The sequence below is a fragment of the Bubalus bubalis genome, chromosome 12, assembly GCF_019923935.1.
Source record: "Bubalus bubalis isolate 160015118507 breed Murrah chromosome 12, NDDB_SH_1, whole genome shotgun sequence".
NCBI classification, from domain to species: domain Eukaryota; kingdom Metazoa; phylum Chordata; class Mammalia; order Artiodactyla; family Bovidae; genus Bubalus; species Bubalus bubalis.
The window spans coordinates 98,594,061-98,611,563 of record NC_059168.1 but is presented as its reverse complement, the minus strand read 5'-3'; the positions used below and the strand labels follow the sequence as shown (position 1 = coordinate 98,611,563).

The following is a 17,503-nucleotide window of genomic DNA, read 5'->3' as shown; positions in this document are numbered from 1 at the left end:
GGAAAGGTGCACGTCAGCCAAGCCCCGACCAGCCACACCAACTGTGCTGTGGGGGCAGTGGGCCCAACTTCAGAAACATCCGTGCCCGAGCTTCTGGATCTCTGCCATTAGTGGCCTTTGGCCTGGGCTGAGTTTCACTTGAAAACAGGTAAGAGGGTCTGCACACAAGCAGCTGAGGCTCAAGACTGGGGGCTGCAACTCTAGACAGCTCTGCCCCCAAGCTCAGGGCCAGCCTTGCCTGGGCTTTTGCCTTTCAAAGGACACACCCATCCCCCGGCCCCAGAAGCAGCTCCAGACCTGGTACAGCTCCTCCTTGGTCACATAAGGCTTCCCTTCGGAGCTCAGGGCCCGGAAGGCACTCTCAATCTCCTCGCTGGACTTGACGTTCTCGGTCTCGCGGCTGATCATAAAGGCCATGTACTCTTGCAGGGAGACATGGCCGTCCCTGGGGTGGTGGGCAAGGTGTAGTGAGTAGGGAGGGTGCAGCAGGAGCCTTGGGCAGAGCCACTTCTGCTCCTTCCCTCACGCTCACCTGTTAGGATCCACAGTGTCCAGGATGGCCTCAAACTCAGGGTCGGGCTCCCCTTCCTCCACCATGGGCAGGTCATAGCCCAGGGAGCGCAGACAGGATTTGAACTCCTGGTGGTTCAGCCGGCCGGACTTGTCCTTGTCGAAGTGTCTGTGGCAGAAAGCCGAGGCCTTAGCTCAGAGGCCCTGCTGCTGAGCCCACCTCCCCCACCGGGGAGGGCGCGGGGATACTCACTTGAACATCATGCTGAATTCTTTGAGGGCCTCCTCAGTTACTCCTGTCGTGTTCCTGGAAGGAGGAACAGGGTCAGGCACCGGGTCCTCCAGCCCAGGCAGCTGGCAGCACGTGTCCCCCGGCCCCCGCCCAGGGCAGCCGCAGGTACCTGGCCTGGATCTGCTGCTCCAGGTTGTGCTGCATGCGCATGCCCAACTGGTCGAGCTGGTCCCACTGCTGGGCCAGGCCCACAGTGCTGTGCTCCGTGTACTTGTTGTCCAGGATCAGCGCTTCCTCCATGGCCGCCCCCAGGTCTTCAATCTTCTTGAGCTGACTTCTCATAGCTCGAATCTCCTGGTGTTTGCGCTGTGGGGCGAAGGGCAAAGACACGTGGGACAGGGGTTCAGGGGTTCTTGCCTCGGTCCCTGGGCTCAAACGCCTCCTTAACAGCCCTCCTCAGTCTCAGCACCCCAGCCTGAGGCCTGTAGGGCTGCCTGCAAGGGGAAAGGAGGGATGGGGTGAGGCTAAAACCCTACAGCCTCAACAAAGGAAGAGGCTTCAGCGTGAGAAGCACTGATTGGGTTGACCTGCCAGGGCAACAGGATACACTGAGGACTCAACGAGCCTCTTCCTGTCCAAGCAGGGCTCCAGGCAGCAGGCTCTAAAGTGACAGCGGTCCTGGGCTGCTTTAAGGCAAGGGAGAAGGGGGGCATCCAAGCAGACCACCTCGTCCCTGACCTGCAGCCAAGGAGGCCTGCTGGCAGGGGTGGGCGGAAGGGGCACTTACTTTGGTAGCTTCAAGCTGTGACTCGAGGGTCCCGGATTCTTCCACCATGCAGGACCTAAACACAGACGCGCAGTGAGGCGAGAGGCCTGATCGCGAGTGCGAAGTGAACTCTTCTCAGATTAAAGGACCTGCACTCTCAAATTCCTTTTACTGAGGGAACAAGACCTATCTACTATTGGCTATCTTTTCTTAGCAGCCCTGGGAGCCAGGGAGGGCAGGTACAGCTACTCCAGTTTCAGGGCTCGGAGGCTGTGGCCTGAGCTGGCATTCACCCGCAGCTGAGGCGGGCTGAACCCCACCCGGCCTGCCCTCTGCTCCCCGGCCAGGACGCTTTCACAGGCAGCTGGCTCCTCAGGCCCAGCCAGGCTGTGACCTGATGCCTGAGCCAAGCCGGGCCCTCGAAGGGTACCTGAGGAGCCGACTTGAAGCTCCCCTGGGACAGAGTGGGGCTGCAGCCACAGGGAGCAGGGCACCTGCACTCACCGCCCCGCCCCGACAGGAGGCCTGAGGGCGGAGGGGAGGCCGGCGAGCTGACAGCCACCCAGGGGTCCCCGGGTCTCAGGTCCCCGAGGAGGGGACCCACGCTCCAGGGAAGTGACAGCAACAGGGATGTGGTCACAGGGCCCCTCGACGTGGAAACTGGGATGCCGAGGAGATTGTGGCCAGATTGGTTTTGAAAACTGTTCTCATTCTGCCCAAAGGAGGGGTGGCTGTGACTAAACCCCAGGTTCAGGTTCTGTCATCTAGAGACACAGCACCAGAGGCTCCTTCCAAGGCCAAGTTCTGAAGAGCGAGGGGCCTCTGGGGAGCCTCTATCTTCCCGACATAACAGTGTGAGGTCACAGAGGCCACCAGTGAACAAAGACAAACGAGGTTACGTGCAGGGACGAGTCACACTGTGTGCGTGTCCTTCATGGGGTCTTGCCCAGCCTCCCCTGTACCCACATTGGCCCCCACCTACCCTTTTAACACCCAGCGAGCCAGCGTTAGCTCTGAAATTGCCCCAAGTTCAAAGTGCTCTAGCAAGGCAAGGCACCAGGCTTCCTCCTACCCCAGCAGGTCAGACTCACAGTCACGCCATGTCCCCCCGGGAAAAGCACACCCCCGGGACCTGGGGGCAGGAGGCTGGGTGCTGGTGCAGTGGGAGGACAGACCCCTCCTGCCCACGCGGCCGCGGGCGGTGGGTTAGTCAGAAAGCAGAGCCGCCTGGGGAAGTCAAGAGTGCATTGGTAAAACCACAGTGAGGTAAGAAGAGAAATAAGAGGAGAAAAACCTTCCAGACAGATCATCCCCAACTTCATACTGATAGACACGAATGACCCGACGATACGCTATGCTATTCAAAGAAAAGAAACCAAATGAATACACCAAAGGAAGGGAGGCAAGAGCATACCGAGACACACCCCACAAGGCCCAAGCTGGCAGTGCACAGGCAGGGCCACCTGGTGCCCCGGCAGGGACCCGAGCCGATGGTCGGCCTGGGAGGGCAGGCGGCCTTGCAGGCGGGCAGGTCACGAGGGGACCGAGCAAGACGGGACAGGGCCAGGAGGAGCCACACGGTAAGGGGAGCACGGCACCTTGTGGACACAAAGACCAAGACCAGCAGACACAGCCACGGGCAATGGGCGGGGAGAGCGACACCGGGGCAGCACACGAGCTCCAGCTGAACCTGGGGTCCCTAATTCCCCCCCTGCTCTGCCTTCAGCTGGTTCTCATCAGTGGGCACCTCCTCCTGCTGCCTCCTCTAACACCTGATGGACCTGCCTGCTGGGCCTCTGGAGCGCTAGTCTAAGCCACCATGGTCCTGGGAGACAATGCAAACGTGCCTGATCCGGGCAGAGGCCCCGGCCTGGAGAGGAGGCCCCCCCAGGGCTGGGCAGGACGGCCCTATGCCTCTCAGGGCTCCTCCCAAGCCCTTTCCCCCATCACTCAGAAACCCTGGGCCCTTACGCTTCCTTTGAAGGCGAAAGATAGCCTCAGCCCTCAGGGGACAGTGCACAGGGGGACTTACACGCCAGCCCGAGCCCCCTCAACACTGTCATCCTGTCTCATGCCCCTGACCTTCGTGGGACTAAATATGGTCTCATCAGACATGGGCCAAAAAGGCAGAAAAGTCCAGGGTAATCCCCACAGCTGAATGAGCATGGGCACTCTCCCGGTCTGGCCTTTGGCCTAGTCTCTCTCCCTAAAGGAACCTTTGGAACCTGAAAGGAATGTGGGAGTGGCTCCCCTTCCCAGACTGCAGGCCATCAGGGGCGGGGGTGTGGGTGCCAGGAGGGGGCGGGGTGGGGGAACGTGCAGCCCGCCCAGGACGGGAGGGCCCATCCCGGGATCCTCTGCAAGCCAGGCCACGACGGGACGAAGGGCAGAGGAACAAGCACATGAGACACCACCACACCACGAGCCCACAGAAATAGGAAGTCAATATTAACCCATCGAGGAGGTACGTTCTGTGGAGGCGGGATCCAAGCAGCCACAAGACAGGGCGGTGTCCGGACAGCAGTGATCGCAAGGGGCAGAGGCAGACACAAGAGAGAGAGAGACAAAACCAGATCATCAGTACCGCGTCGACTCGACTCTGCACCTCTGTCACCGTGCGGGGCGGCCACGCTGTCCCACCCAATCCAGGACCAGCGACTCGTCTCGGGAACAGTTTCCTGGCGAATGCTCCTCAGTCTGCCCACCCCTCTGGCTGCAGCCAGACCAGGCCAGGCTCCTGACCCCAGGCCTGGGCACCCGGAGCCCAGGACCGCGCTCCCAGCGGTGGGGCCGCACCTGGTCTCCTGGATCCACTGGTGGAAGGCGTTGGCGTGCTGTGCGAACTCCTGGCGCAGCTTGTCATTCTCCTCCTGCCGTCGCTGCTCCTTCTGCAGCTCCAGCTCCCTTTCCTGAGGACCAAGGAGGCAAGCAGAGGATGAGATGGTTGGATGGCATCATCAATTCAATGGGCAGGAGTTCGAGTAAACTCTGGGAGACGATGAAGTACAGGGAGGCTGGGCATGCTGCACTCCATGGGGTCGCAAAGAGTTGGACACAGCTGAGCGACTGAACAAGGGGGCAGAGGCATGTCACCACACCCCTTCACAGACAGGCCCAGGCTCCGCAACTGCCAGCTTGTCTTAGCATCTGATACAAACAGGAAGTAGTTTTCTGAAGGTGGACACAAGATCCACGCCCTTGGGGGCCCAGGGAGGACGAGCTATTAACCTCAGCCCAAAGACAGCACAGAAGGCGTCTGGGAGGCATCCTGCAGCACCACAGACTCAGGGTGGGGCGAGGGGACCCACACACAGTGACTTGTCCCCGACTGCTTGCTCCTCACAGAGGAAGGGCTTCCCTGCCAGGGCCTGGCCCTCCTGTGGGGAAGCACCTTGATGATCTTCTGTAGGTTTCTCCAGGTCTCCTCCAGGGCCTCCATGGTGAACCAGGTGTAGGGGTTGGAGGCCACGCGGAAGCTCTTGATCTGGCGGTCCAGCTCAGCCAGCTGGTTGAAGTCGGCCTGGGCCGAGCTCAGCGAGGAGCGGAAGGCGTCGTGGGCCTCTCTCAAGGCCTTGATCTCTTCCAGAGAGTTGCAGCGCACCGGGTCTGTTAAGTCCTCCTCTGCATTTTCAAACCAGCTGTTGAAGGCTGAAGCCTTTTTGGCAAAGGTCAGGAAGAGATCCTCCACCTGAAGGCAGAGGTGACCGAGTGAGCACAGCTGCAGGTGCGGTGCGGGGCCGTAGGGACCATCCTTGGTGGGCGAATGGCAGGCGGCAGTGTGGGGCCCAGAAAGCCAGGGCTCGTTCCCAGGGCATCGGGCTCGCTCGCTTGGCACTCTGCCTCCCGTCTCCCACTGCTGAGGGGCCTCCACCTTTCTCCCATGTTCCCCTCTCTGGGATGTGCAAGCTCAGTGTCCCAGGTGCTTCCAGAGCAGCAACCTCATGAAGACAAGGGCCCCACCTGGCTGATTTATGTTGATCCCACGCCTCTGAGCAGAGCTGGGTTTGCCGTCCATGTGTGCAGAGCTGGCCAGGGCCGCGCTTACCTTGCGGAAGTGACTCTGTGCCTCCAGCAGCTTCTTCTTCCGGGTGGCCGAGTTGGCCAGGAGCTGGCTCCACCTCTTCATGAGGGCAGCATGGCGGGCCTCGATGGCCTTGGACTGGACATGCTTGGCGGCCAGCAGCTGATCTTTGAGGGCAGTGATGTTCGCGATGCCCTCCTGCTGGAAGGCCTGCAGGCCAGCATCGAAGGTTTCCTGGAAGGAGGGGTGAGAAGGCAGGCACCGCATGGGGGCGAGAGAGACAACTGCACTCTGTCCAGCGCCCTGGCTGGGATGGCAGCCTCAAGTCCCCACCTTCCCCTGACACTGGGTCAAACCTGGCCACTTTTCTGCCTCTGTGGCCACTTGTGGCCTCAGACCACAAGTCCTGTGGCAGCTCCCCCTCATCCCCGCTTTTAGCCTGGGGCTGATGCACAAGCGTGGACTCGCCCCACTACCTCTGCCAAGAATGCCCACCTGGCTCTCCCTTGACCATTCTCAAATCACCCTCCGTGATCTAGCTTAGATGTTGTCTCCTCTGGGGAGATGCTCCAATCAACCCTCACCTGCTGGAAACCAAGGCAGACACTGCTTGGGTGAGGCCCACCCCCTGCGGTGCTCAGCTCTGTTAGCACCCAACAGGCTGCAGCTCAGAGGCCTCATCTGAGAGCGTCCTGAGGACCAGGCTCTCACCAATCATTCCCAGGGCCTAACATAACACAGTCAAAAAAAACATGCTGACCATCATTCACTCACCAGGGAATACTATGTGAGTAAAATCCAATCATCAGTCAAATAGCTGTGACTGACCTGTTTGGTGAGGAGAGTTTGGACAGAAGACAGATCTCGACCATAATCATCTGTCTTCAAGCTATTCTCCTTTTCACCTGGAAAACCAAGCAAGAGTAATCAACCACCCCATCTCAATTTAAGAAATAAATTAAAAACAACAACAAACCAAAAGACAAGAACACCCAGGCATCTATTGTCTTGCTTACATTTAAATTCCAGTACTATTAACAGCAGTCTCTGAACACACCTGAGCTGGCTCCCTCCTGCATCCAGGCCCCTCCTCTACATCCCTGATGAAGAGGTCCCTCCTCCAGCCTGTGCTGGATGTGGTTAAGTTGCTACTTATGAGACAGCAATTACCAGGCTCACGTGGGTCCTGATATCAGCGCAGGTCCCCTCGCCAGGGGGCTGGACCACACACTCTGGACCCACGTAGTTCAGGGGGCAGTGCTGATGCAGGCTGGTCCTGCTGGTGTGGCCCTTGTACTGCGACGCCCAGGACCTTCGTTTTGTTAACCCCACACTGGCCCGGGGCATCGCTGAGGCCTGGCTCTCTGCCTCAGGACCCTGTCTCCTGCTGTTACTAGTGGTCTGCCCAGGGGAGAGGGTCTCTGGTATGCCCACATCCCGCCGGTTTCTTCTCCACAGAAGAAGATCATTTGCTCAGGAGGGAACGAGATTCCGGTGGCACCGAGGCTACGCTTACCGATCCAGGACTCCACCACATCGGCTTTCCAGTTGAACTGGAGGAAGGCCGAGTTCTCGTCGAGCTTTGCCTTCCTCTGGGAGGCAGCCTTCTCCAAGTCTGACACTTTCCCATTCAAGCCCTTCATCTTGGAAGAGATGTTCTCCTCATGGTGATTATTCTAGGACACGGAGAAGGCAGCCGCCGTCAGTCCTGCCCCTGCCGTGGTGACCTGATCTGCACTCCCCGCTGCCCGGCAGGCTCGCAGCTGCTCAGACGGGCCGCGCCCCCTCTGCCCCCCGCCCCGAGGATGCGTGGAGGCTTTTCTGAGAACACCACAGAGTAAGAGTCTTACAGAGATGAGCACTAGCAATGCCACTCCTCCAAGTAATAATGCGGATGTGATAAAATGTTTGGTCACAATGAGGTACTCACTCGTATTATTTTTGATAGCAAAAAATGAGAAAAAGCCAAAATAATTATGACTTATTGGCTACTATGTATATCCTATAAAAACAATGTCTCAGAACAATATTTTCACACTGTGGATATTAAAATGTATTAAGTTCCAATCACTTTGATTCAGTCTTGGTTAGAACTGTATGTGAAAACATGAACTGTTAAGTCAGCGTAAGATTTAAAAAGAAACTCAGGGAGCAAATGAAGACTGTTGTTGGGAACAGTGCACCAGGCTCTTTGCCAGGAGATCAAAGAACACTGGAGAGCGCCATCTTACAGGCTTAAAGGACAGAGAACGCTGGTGTGGGCGCACGAGTGTGGCGAGTCCTGCACGCGCCTTGTCTTTGTGGACACTGGTCTGTATCTGAAATTAGCCTCTATCAGGTTATCTGCCCATGAGGGCAAAAAGTAAAGCTCCTCAGCAAACATGGATTTTAACTACACTGTTACCACCTGTGGAGCAAACGCCAGGAGCAAACCTCTCATCTGATCGCCAGGGCAAGTTCTGTGATGGGGAATCTTATTCACTCATGACATGTTTGTGATAGGCAATCAGAGTTGGTAGAAGTCATCTGTCTTGCAGAGCTCATGACAGACTGAAGGCACTGCATTTAGCCCGTATTTCAACCTGGGAGTGACCTCACTTCACTGCTGCTGAGAAAGTACCAAGACATCTCCCTTATTTTTTGCTTTCATCCTAAAAGGCTGTTTGAATGCAATGAACCTTGAGTTTTAACAGATGCGTTTGTCTAATGTCCTGGAGAGCAGCCGGGTTTTACCCTCTGATGTACACCAACAGGTGCCATTTAACTTTGTGGGTGGCTCTGCACGAGGAGAGTCTGGGGGGGGGGGGGTGGGTCTGACCCGGAGGTGTCAGCTGGGGCCATCTCTGGCGGGGGCTTTAGGGGTGACGACCTGTGTGTTCTACCAGCTCTATAAAGAGCTGAATTCCTGGAGAAGAAACTAGAAGAGCAGCCCCATGGCAACGCCAGTGTCCCAGAAGGACCAGCAGGGCTACTGTTTTGCCTAATTAAGGCAGAAAAATTCAAGTGCTACAGAGTCAGCTTTACTTGTTGACTGCAGAAGAGGAGGGGATTTCCCTGGTGGTCCAGTGTCTAAGACTAAGCTCCCAATGCAGGGGGCCCCCTGGTCAGGGGACTAGATCCCATACGCTGCAACTGAGAGCCTGTATGCCGCCACTGAAACCCAGCAAAGCCAAATAAATAAATATGAACAAAAAAAGAAGGAGGGCTGTGCAGTTACTCATGGAGTGCAGGGATGCAGCCGCTATTGGGAAGAAGCCAGGCTCACCTTCTTCACCAGGTCCTGCCCGTTGGTGCAGACGTCGTTCACTCGGTCCTTGTGCACAGTGAAGTCCGTCTCGAAGGCTTCGTGCTTCTTCAGCAAGCCCTGCAGTGGGAGCAGCCAGGCCAACTCCTGAGAGCCTGGCACAGGCGGTGGGCAGGACCACAGAGGAGCAGGACTGGGGGTGCCCTCACAGGGACCCCAGTCAGCTGGGGCAAAGACGACAATGGATACAGAATAAGCTGGAAATCATCAAGTGTTAAGCATGACTAGAGGTAGGTGGGCCAGGGAAGGCCTTTCTGAAGAGGTGAAGCTCTGTCAACCAGCACAGGCCTTCTGTTCCCTGGAGACCACAGAATGGACACGGAGGAACCTTCAGATAAGCACCAACTGTACAGTGATGCCTGCCCTAAGATTTAACTCAAGCATGTCTCCTGGGGAACCTTCAAAGTCTCGTCTTTCCCTCCACACAGCTGAAGCACTGGAGACAGCGCCCCTTGTGTTGGCTTTCAGGAGACTCAGCAATGCAGAAGACAGGAGACCACTGCTTGCCTCTCCCATCTACCTGCATCCCCCGACCATCTGGGAGGATTCCCGCTGGCAGGAGCATGGCTCAGGTGCCCCTTCAACAATCGGGAATGCATAACTCTGCTTCCACAACTGGGGGCACAGATGGAGGAACACTCAACTACAAAGTGCCACTCCTCTTATGAAGAGGGAAGCCGGGCTGCTCTGTCCCACAGGCCAGGCCTTAAAGCCCCTGCAGCCTTGGCCTGCATTACCACCGCCCACAGAAGCTGATCTAACCTTGTTGGACAGTGAGAGGCCACTGAGATGTCCCAGTCAGAGCCACATGAATGACGTCACCATGGACTTCTCAGCCCAGTGACCCCCTGCCTCAGTGCAGCTGTGTGAGCAGTCCCAGGGAGAGCAGCTGAGAAAATGCCCATCAATTCAGATTCATGGGAAAGAAACTGTTCTCTTTAGTGTTGTTCCACAGCAATAGCTAACCAATGTACTGAGGAGGTGTGTTGTGGGTTGAAATGTGTGCTCAAGATACCAAGTCCTAACCCAGCACCCAGGAATGTGGAAACGAGGTCTTTGCAGATGCGACTGAGTTAAGACGTGGGTGTCCGGGTGGCCCTAATCCAGTATGACTGATGTCCCACATGTATGAGAAGAGGGGAATCCGAATATGGACACACCCAGAGAGAACGCCATGGAAAACACAGAAGGAAGACCAGCAGCCCTGGGAGAGCAGGACAGAGGTGGAGCTCCACTGCTACAAGCCGAGCTCCTGGAGCTGGAGGAGGCAGCAAAGTGGAACAGCAGGCCCTACTGACACCTTGATCCCGGACCTCTGGCTCCCCAAACTAAGACAAAACAAGCTCCTGTAGTTTTTAAAGCCACCTAGCTTGTGGTGATTGTTAAGGCAGTCACAGGACACTGAAGAGGTCCTGGCAACCTGTGGTGATGATACCAGCGATACTGCTGGGCTGACAACAGGGTTCCTTCCAAGAACCCCATGAATCGAGGCAGACAGAGTCACCCCAATTCTGTTTACACAAAGGCAAGCGTCTCTGACACGGGCTCCTGAGGACTGAGAGTCACCAAGGAGACCTTGCCTGACAGCCCTGAATGCTCTCCTGGTAAAAGCATGGCCACTGAGCAAGCAGGCGAAAAGGGTGGTCAGCGGGCAGCAGCCCCGGTCTCTGACCTGGATGGCAGCAAGAGTGTCTCCATAATCTTCACTGGCCACCAGGGTCATCTTCTCATTGATCCAGGCTTCCTCCTCCTCCACATTGGCTACAAACTGCTGATATTCCAAAGATTCTTCTAGCCGCTGGCCCCTAATTGCAGGTAATAGTTAAAAAAAATCAGCCATAAGCTCCTCTAACTTGGACGCTTAAAAACATGAGTGCTGTGTGGGTCATAAATGGTTCATTCAAGCCCTTCTCCTCCTCTTAACGTGAAACAGCCAGTGCTGATCAAACAGGAAGCTCTAGAACCACATGTGGGGTCCAGCTCGGGACTACACGTAAGGGGACCAGCTCAGCCTGGGGCTGTCAGAGATGCTTCTGAAGCAGGGTGACTGTGGCACCGAGCACCCCCGGGAAGAGGTCCCCAAGGGCTGGCGCGCCCAGAGCCCTGAGCAAGCCCCACCCACTGTGCCCCCAGCCACTCACCGGGAAGAGGTCCCGAAGGGCTGGCGCGCCCAGAGCCCTGAGCAAGCCCCACCCACTGTGCCCCCAGCCACTCACCGGGCGGCTGCCAGCTGCTTCAGCTCCTTCCAGTGCTCCACGAACTGTGCCAGGCGCTGCTGAATCTCCTCCTTCCCGATGGTGTTGTCATCAGACAGCTTCTTTCCAGTGTCCAGGACACCCTGACGGGCGAGAGCAATTAGACTCACAGTGGTCGCACCTGCTTCTTCATGCTTCCAGGAAAGGGTCTCAAAATCCAATTCAGACTTTCCCCACTGCTCTCTGGGACAAGGGGCCATAAACACTGCAGAGACCTCAGTGAGACGAGCTTATCTAGGCCCATTCAGCCAGGAGGCACCCTCTCACCTGAATGGCCGGCTCGTGGGCAGCAAGCTCTGCTTCCAGCCGTTTATGCTTCTTCCTCAGGTTCTGGACACCCGTCAGGTCACGGCCGTAGTCCTCCGAGCTCACCAGCAGCTTCTTCTCCCTGGACAACACAGGTAGGCAGTCAGCCTCCGTGTCAACTGGAGCTTCGTGGTCACAGAGCTGTGACGTTCACAGATCCCACGGTCTCCTTCCTGCGCCTACCCACCCCTTCAGGAGCGTCTGCGCCACTCTTCTAGGGAACAAAGCCTCCACTTCCCAATGCACAGAGTCCACGCACACGTCAAGGAGCACCCACTGTGAGCGGCTCTGCAAGGGCTGCAGGAGAACAGGAGGAGCCACTGCAGACGCCCCATCAATCCCACCTTATCAAACATACACCTGCCGCAGGTGGCGCCATGGGATGATGCGACTAGAAACAGCTTTTTTAAAACAACTTTTTTTTTTTTTAATTTTGGCCTCATTGTGTGGCACGTGGGATCTTCGATCCCAGACCATGGATGAAAACTGCACCCCCTGAAGTGGAAGCGCCAAGTCTTAACTGCTGGACTACCAGGGAAGTCCCATAAATAGCTTTTTAAGGAAGTGAGGAATTGAGAGGATCTTGGCAAAAAGAGAATCAGGTAGCAAAGAATGAGATGGTTGGCAGCCATCACCAACTCAATGGACATGAGTTTGAGCAAACTCCAGAAGCTGGTGAAGGACAGGGATGCCTGGCGTGCTGCAGTCCATGGCGTCACGAAGAGTCGGACATGACAAAGCGACTGACAATCAACAATCACAATCTGTCCTTAAAAATGGTCTGTTTACATGCTCTTTCATCTGAAAAAAGTGCACTAGAATTCTGGGGGTGGGATGATAAAAACAAACCATAGCAAATTTCCCTTACCCCAAGCAGCAGTCTTCCCCAGGTGGACCTCACTAGCGTTCCCAGTCACCTCAGGGTCTAGACAAGCGCCGGGCGCCATCACACACACTCCCACAGGGAGTCTGTGCTGGTCGCCATCACCATCACCAGGAGGGGAAGCGGAGACGTCCCACCACAGGTGTGTGGCAAGGCTGGGCCGAGCTGGGCCCAGAATCTGACCCATGTCCGCCTCGCCACCAGGGTCCAGGAGAGAATGAACCCCAGGGTTCCTAAGGCTCTGGGGACACCGAGTGGGAGCACGTACTTGATCCAGGACTCCTCATCGTCCATGTCCCGGAAAAACTGGTGCAGGCGGTGGGATTCATTCAGCCTAGCTCGCCGCGAGGCGGCCATGCTCTTGATCTTCTGGAAACGGCCGTTGATGGTGTCCCGCTTGTCCTTCACCTGGGAGGTGTCGAAGGCGCTGCTGGTCATCAGGCTGTCCGCCTGGCTGTTGAGGTCCTTCAGGCGGTCCTGGGGTCAGGGACACGGCAGAGGGTCAGAAATCTGGGTCTCCCAAGAGCATGTGCTTGTGAATCAGAACTTCTTCACTGAGGGGCTGGTTTAGGGGTGTGGACCCCTGGGGCTCTAAGCGATCAAAACTATTTTCATAACAATAAAAAACATCGGCCTTTTTCTTCTCTTTCACTGCGGGAGCATTTGCACTGATGGTGCAAAGCCCACAGCAGAGGCGCCGCCGCTCACGCCAGCGGCAGCCGCGGGCAGAGATCTGGTCCTCACTGCCGCCACCTTTCAGAAAACCGCTCCTTCACTTAAGCACATCCTTAAAAGGAAGCCAAGATGTTAACTTTATTACATATCCACCTTCGAGTGCGTGCCATTTTCATATCCTATCTGATAAAACGGGGAACCCACACGAAGTACTTCTGTGGGTGCTGAAGTCCATGACCGTCCAGAGGAGAAGCACGTTCCGAGCTGAACTGGCCACTTCTTTCACAGACCATCATTTTCACTCGGAAGAACGGCCAATAAACTATGGTCATTCTTAACTTTGGGAGTGACAAATACTTTATTGCGGATGAATAAAGTGAACCTGTCACTTTAAAGAAAACTGAGTTTATTGCTAATGATAAAATTCAAACTTTCCTGAGAAAATTAGAATTCTGGACAATTGGCATCCACCTCCAAGAGCCTGACAACTTTCAGATACCTGAAGACCTTTTCCCCCTTGAGACTGACTCTAAAGGACCTGGTGCATTCAGGGAAGGACAGCAATGTTCATCCCTGAGTCTCAGAGCCATTTTATACTCTAAACTACTTCTGACAGCTCGTAGGACAGTTTATACAGATTTTACATGTCAACATTTGCCATTAAAAATTAAACGGTTACATTTAAAAAAATGTTTAAGTCAAAAAAATCTCAGCACGTTGTGCCTACTGTATATTTTCATTTACATGACACTCTCTAATGACGAACTAGAGACAGTGAACAGATCAGCGGGTGCCAGGAGCCTTCGCACTCACAGAACAAGGTCTGTATCTTGAATTTGGTGGTAGTGACGCAGATCCACATACTTAATACAACTGCGTGGAACTATGTGCATACACTCACAGAAACAAAACTGAATGCATACAAAAACTGTGAAGTCCAAATAAGGTCTATGAATTGTAGCAAAGTAAGATAACTGAGAAAAATGTATTAACCCGGTTAAAATAAACCCATCACAAGTTAATATAAGTAACATTTCTTATGCATAATTTCTCACTTTTGCATGTGTAATGCCCCAGACCGTTGCCTGGGCACCACTCTGCTCACCTCGTGGGCAGAGATATCTGCCTCCAGCAGCTGATGTTTTTTTAGCAAGTTGTTCACAGAAGCCAGGTCTTTGCCATAATCCTCAGAGGCCAGCAGGGCTTCCACCTGGGAGTGAAAGGGGAGATCACTGTTGGCTGCAAACGTCTGTCCACACGCTGCTGCTCTGACTTGGTGTGACCAGCCCCACTGCCCACGCCTTCCCTGTCTGTCAGGCACAGACTCAAGGGCCCATGAGTGTGAACACGCCAGCTGCCTTCACTGTGGCATAGTGGTGGAACACACAGCAGCCCCACTTTCCTAGCGGGAACCTCCCTTGGGCAGAAAGCATCGGTGTGCCCGACAGCACAGGAACGGCACGGGAACGCTTTAATTATGCCCTCACTCCGTGATGGTCTGAGGCAGTTATTCAAACGTTCACAAAGAGTTTTTCATGACTTGAAATAGCACTACCAATACATACCAACGATAAATTACTCATGGGCTCAAATACACACAGAGCCACGGCTACACAAAAACTCATGGAAATAAGTGTGGACCAGATGTATATAGAACAGTGGTCTCTAAAATTTTCTTTTTAGGCTTTCTATCCTCTCTACACTGTCTACAGAGACTATGACTAACTCCAGCTTCCTGGCCCTTCCTTCACTGTCCTATTTCCACCTGGGTGCAGGCTTGGGGGAGCGGCCTGCACACAAACCCTACCACCTCCTCCTATGCGCATTCTTTGCGGAGACAAGTGATCCAGATCCACATCCCACACAGATAAGCTCTCTCTTCTCTACACATTCCCTCCCTCTGCTTAGAAACCCACCGGAGCACACAGCTCACACCTGACAAGGAAGGTTCCTATTAAAGGGGATGTCGGCGAGAGCCCTGCCTGTTCACAGAAGCCCCTGGGGGGAAGGGAGCCGCAGCGTCACCTCAGACCCCCCCGGTGGGAAGGGCACCGCAGCGTCACCTCAGAACCCCCTTGGTGGGAGAGAGCCTGGTATCACCTCAGAGAGCCAGAAGTCGAAGTCCTTGATGCCAGTGTTGAAGTTCTGCTGCTTGTTGGCTTCTTTCAGCTTCTGGCTCTTCTCAGCCGACTTCTGCACCAGGAACTGCCACTGGTCAGCTAAGGCGGCCAGCCGGGCCTAGGCGAGAGAAGCAAGTCGTCAGAGACAGGCAGCCCCACAGCCAGCGCCCTCTTGGGAAGCCCTCCTCAGCGAGGCTGATGATGAGGCTCACAGGCGCTGCTCTCGCTGGCACCCATCAGCAGCACAGACTGAAACCTGGATATTTTCCTAAGATTGAGTTTCAGAGTCACCATCAAGTGGACTCTAATGCTGACAGTGAAGTCCAGCACCTCTTCTTTCCGGGCCAGGAGGAGAGGAGCTGGGGACCATACCTTGACGGCATCCTCGCTGCCGGCACAGGCCCCGCGGTCAATGAGGGAGTTGCCCATGTCGATGACCCCGCGGATCCGGTCCGCATTGGCGTGCAGTTCTGCCTCGAAGGCCTGGTGCTTCTGATGCTTGCTCTGAAAACACCAAAAACAAACCCCCCCACTAGCTTTCAAAACCAGGTCCTGCGAGGCAGTGTCTTCAGGAATAAGGGGTTCTCAGAAAGGAGTGGTAGCGAACTTAAGAGAACTAGGAGCAGGCAGCAACGCTATTCTAGAAGGCAGTCACAGAATCTGTGAGAAACGCTTCTGGAGTCAGTCTGGTGGGAGTTCAGAGAGAGGAAAGGCACCAGCTCAGGAGCAGGTGAGCTCACTCAACTCCTGAATCAGAGTGAAATTCTACAAGCAGACGCTTTCCAACACTTTTGCAGGAAGTGGCAATGGCCAATTGTAGTTCTTAATCTACCTGTGCATCAATTCCTATGCATGGCTTCCTCCTTAGGGAACAGAAGCAATAAGGAACAACACATCTGGCCTCTCATCACCTAGGGTGGCAGTCCCCATGACACCAGGCATATGAGGGTGAGCCTGCCCCACCATCCAGAGAGAACCCTGAAGCTGCCATAGAACTGGGCTTTCCCAGCTTCTCCTTCGGCAGTGGTCATCATTCAAAACTCCTGGATTTATCAAAATCCAGGCTTGACTGTAGGTAAGAGCTTCATTTTGCTAGAAAAGAGGGCTGGAAGAATGATGGGCATCTGAGGGGCAGGGGCCTGACAGTGAACTTAAAACCCCATCGAGATACAAGCTGCAGGGGCACCACAGGAGACAACCAAAAGGACACAGCTGTGGGACAGCTCTGGGTGAGAAACACAGGGTCTCGGGTGAGGATGATATCCAGGGAAAAAATAAAAGGAAAAAAGCAGTGCAACTGGGGAAGGATTCTGCATCAAATGTTTCATTTCAGGGGCAGCAACTGTCAGAAGATGGAGGCACATGGCTGGTGAAATGCAGTGCCAACATAAAGCAGCCTGGCCACATACTCTAACACTCGAGCCCAAATACAGAACAAAAAAGGTCTCAGATGCCCACACACCCTGACAAAAGCCCAGGTCCCCTCTTTTCCTGATTGCTCTTTGGCTCAATTCCCATCCATTTAAGCCACTTCTAAGCTACATTTTGACTATAAAGCCTTTCACTGCCCCTTTGGTGATGTCCACTTTGATCTTAACCTCTCAAACCAGGCTTCTCGTAGACTTAGAAGCATTATCACCTGCTACTTTGTGGACCTCTCACTGTCCCTCTCCAGTGACCAGCACTTCTGGACAAAAGGTCACGTGGGCAACGAAACTCTCCCAGCTGGCCCTGCCCCCATCCACCGAGAGCCCTGAGTCCACAGCAAGAAGAGCCCAAACTTGGAGAAAAGTAGTTTCGTTTTAAAACAGTGCATCTTTGGAAAGAAAGCAGTTCACTGCTGCCCCCCAAATCAAACACTGTACAGAACCTGCCTAAGTGATGAGCCGGGCATGGGGAGGGAGGAGAAAGGGAAGGGCTCAGGCTAATTACAACAGAGAAAGCCACATCCCACAGGGACACTTGGATGGAGTGTGATGGATGATTAGAAACAAAAAGCATGGATGAAGAAGACACCAGCAGACTGTGATCACGATTATGAGAATCTATACACAAGAGCACAGACACTGGAGCTCATTTAACTAAAACTCTTTAAGAAAACATAAAACTTACCAGCAGCTTGGAAAGCTACAAAAACAGATTAAAATAACAAGAGTTCAGTACACTGATGTGAATATGCAACATCACCTATTCAACAGAAACTGTCATACTTCCCCTGGGAAGGTCAGCATTTGGAAACAGCGGTTTTAAGGGGGCCTTTTCTACAGGCTCTAACGCAGGCACCGCCTCAGCAGCGTCAAGTGACGGAAGCAGCTTCTTAATTGGCTCTCATCATTTAGGGGAGGTCTTCCCACCGGTTCACTTACTAAAACACTTATCTTGGCATTACTGTGGGTAGGAGGAGGTACCTAGAGATAACTCTCCCTTCTAA

The 17,503-nt window shown here is 54.7% G+C and overlaps 1 protein-coding gene across 9 annotated transcripts in view; it reads right to left on the bottom strand.

The window, feature by feature from the left end:
• Positions 1–17,503, bottom strand: part of SPTAN1 (spectrin alpha, non-erythrocytic 1) — a 58,483-nt gene that overhangs the window by 479 nt on the left and 40,501 nt on the right. For 3 of the 9 annotated variants that reach the window (XM_044926419.1, XM_044926417.1, XM_044926420.1), the window contains 21 exons: positions 17,185–17,199; positions 15,445–15,576; positions 15,053–15,190; positions 14,058–14,162; positions 12,546–12,754; positions 11,356–11,476; positions 11,050–11,171; positions 10,506–10,638; positions 8,795–8,893; positions 7,046–7,205; positions 6,358–6,434; positions 5,554–5,763; positions 4,900–5,196; positions 4,305–4,417; positions 3,962–3,979; positions 2,803–2,865; positions 1,530–1,584; positions 912–1,108; positions 764–817; positions 533–679; positions 298–445 (listed from right to left, as the gene is read on the bottom strand). In XM_044926419.1, coding sequence (XP_044782354.1) covers positions 298–445; positions 533–679; positions 764–817; positions 912–1,108; positions 1,530–1,584; positions 2,803–2,865; positions 3,962–3,979; positions 4,305–4,417; positions 4,900–5,196; positions 5,554–5,763; positions 6,358–6,434; positions 7,046–7,205; positions 8,795–8,893; positions 10,506–10,638; positions 11,050–11,171; positions 11,356–11,476; positions 12,546–12,754; positions 14,058–14,162; positions 15,053–15,190; positions 15,445–15,576; positions 17,185–17,199 — 2,613 coding nt within the window. The remainder of the gene's footprint in view (positions 1–297; positions 446–532; positions 680–763; positions 818–911; positions 1,109–1,529; positions 1,585–2,802; positions 2,866–3,961; positions 3,980–4,304; positions 4,418–4,899; positions 5,197–5,553; positions 5,764–6,357; positions 6,435–7,045; positions 7,206–8,794; positions 8,894–10,505; positions 10,639–11,049; positions 11,172–11,355; positions 11,477–12,545; positions 12,755–14,057; positions 14,163–15,052; positions 15,191–15,444; positions 15,577–17,184; positions 17,200–17,503) is intronic. The other 6 variants (XM_044926421.1, XM_044926424.1, XM_044926422.1 and 3 more) reach the window with 4 other exon arrangements.